A 1,909-nucleotide genomic window follows, 5' to 3' on the forward strand; every position below is an offset into this window, starting at 1 on the left:
GCCCTGAGGAGCACCAGATGGAGGAGGACTCCTCCGTAGTCCCAGAGACGAAGAGGACGGAGGATAGTGCTGCAGCTACCTCTGTGGAGGCAGAGGTACACAACAAGCTTATCATGTCCCAATTTCATGTATGGATACCATTTTATGTCTCTGCGTCTCCTAATGTATTGCACAAGTTGACTGCAGGTATTTACTTATAAATTACAATTATTCAAATGTATTGAAAACGTCATCGTTTTTTTGGACGGTATTGAAAAACCAGCCCGTGGCTTTTTCCAAATGCCCTGGTATATACGGTATACCACCCAAGCCTAGTAGTTGTGATAAACTGTTATGTGGGTCCTGGTGTTGCCAGGTCAATGATAATTGTGATAAACTGTTCTGTGGGTCCTGGTGTTCCCAGGTCAACGAGGACAATATATCTGAGGAGATGGCTGCTTCTGAAGGGGAAGTGAAGATGGAGGCAGACATTAAGGTAACGGTAAACATTACATTCACAAAGGAGTCTCATTTTCTCTCACTCATAATTCTAAGTAGGCTACAGATACTTTTCTGAAAATCTCCTCTTTGGTCTGTTTATATAGTGCGTTTTACAGCCAAACTACAACTTAATAATCTTTCTCTACCCTCAGAGAATTGTCAGTGCGGATCTGTCAGACGTGCCTCTCTTGCCAGCCAACCACATTCCAGTGGTGAAGAACTCCATCAAGCTTCGTCTCAGCAGATAGGAGAGGACAGACGCACCTACCCAGCCACTTCGCCCCCCCCAACCCCTGAACGCTACGGTGGATGTCCTAATGTACCTACTTGTCTTCCGCCACCGAATGCCCACAGTACTGCAGACAGACGGATAGACAGACAGGGCGGACGCACAGGCTACTAGACAGACAGACAGACACAGACAGCGCTCTGTCGACCAGGGACATTGTCAGTTGACATGCAGGGCGTAGCTTCAACTATCTTCACAAGAGGGCGATGTTACCCTTCTGCTGGATTCTCCCAGGCAGCGTCCAACCTTACTGGTTCAATTAAAGGGTAAAAGTTGTCCCATAGGCACAGATCTAGGATCAGCTCACCTTCCCCTGTGTCTTCACCTTAACCATTTGAGGGGAAAATACAAAACTGTCCCTAGATCAGCGTTGAGGCATCTTCATCCTACTTCTTCCAGAGCTACTGGAAGGAGTAGGATGTTGCACAAAGATGTCACAGTGACTCTGCAGACAGATGTGCTCACATACGCCAGTTCTAATCTGTTATTTACTGTCTTCTATAACAGGTTATAGACGACTGACTACAGGTTATGTCTGCATCCCAAATATCATCCTATTCACTATATCAGGGGTATTCAACTCTTACCCTATGAGGTCCGGAGCCTTGCTGGTTTTCTGTTCTACCTGATAACTAATTGCACACGCCTGGTGTCCCAGGTCCAAATCAGTCCCTGATTTTAGAGGGGAACAATTTAAACGCAGTGGGAACTGGCTTGGAGGTCCAGAGTTCGAGTTTGAAGGCCCTAATATAGTGCACTATTTCAAACCCTGTTCACTGAAGGGAAAAGGGCGCCATTTGGGACCGCAGCCTATAATCCATCACCAGGTAATCACTGTCAGACAACTGTTGGGATGTGAGGTGACCTTCAGGGTGTATAGGTAGGGTATGAGGGTGTTAAGATTTTTCTGGAAGAGCCACAAAGACATGGACGCAGTCAGACATGCAGTTGTTGACGCTTGCTAATGGAACTACATCAGGTTTAAGTACATATACAACACAATAACTGTGACCAAAAAAGCTCACAATGTCTCTGGGAACAGAGTAGTGTAGTTTTATCTCTCTGGGATGCATGTCCTATAATCTAGAGGTGACACAGGGAGTTAGGAGTTTAGCGATCTTTCTACATTCACGCTAACGT

General features: G+C 46.0%; 1 protein-coding gene across 1 annotated transcript in view; it reads left to right on the plus strand.

Moving 5' to 3' along the window:
• LOC121548514 (poly(A) polymerase beta) overlaps window positions 1-1,377 on the plus strand; it is a 23,962-nt gene extending 22,585 nt beyond the window's left edge. Inside the window, exons 18-20 of the mRNA XM_041859971.2 lie at window positions 1-95; window positions 404-475; window positions 633-1,377. The exon at window positions 1-95 is cut by the window's left edge and continues 262 nt beyond it. Coding sequence (XP_041715905.1) covers window positions 1-95; window positions 404-475; window positions 633-728 — 263 coding nt within the window. The 3' untranslated portion in view covers window positions 729-1,377. The remainder of the gene's footprint in view (window positions 96-403; window positions 476-632) is intronic.
• Window positions 1,378-1,909: the final 532 nt, after the last annotated feature.

The sequence above is a fragment of the Coregonus clupeaformis genome, unplaced genomic scaffold (assembly GCF_020615455.1).
Source record: "Coregonus clupeaformis isolate EN_2021a unplaced genomic scaffold, ASM2061545v1 scaf0561, whole genome shotgun sequence".
NCBI classification, from domain to species: Eukaryota; Metazoa; Chordata; class Actinopteri; order Salmoniformes; family Salmonidae; genus Coregonus; species Coregonus clupeaformis.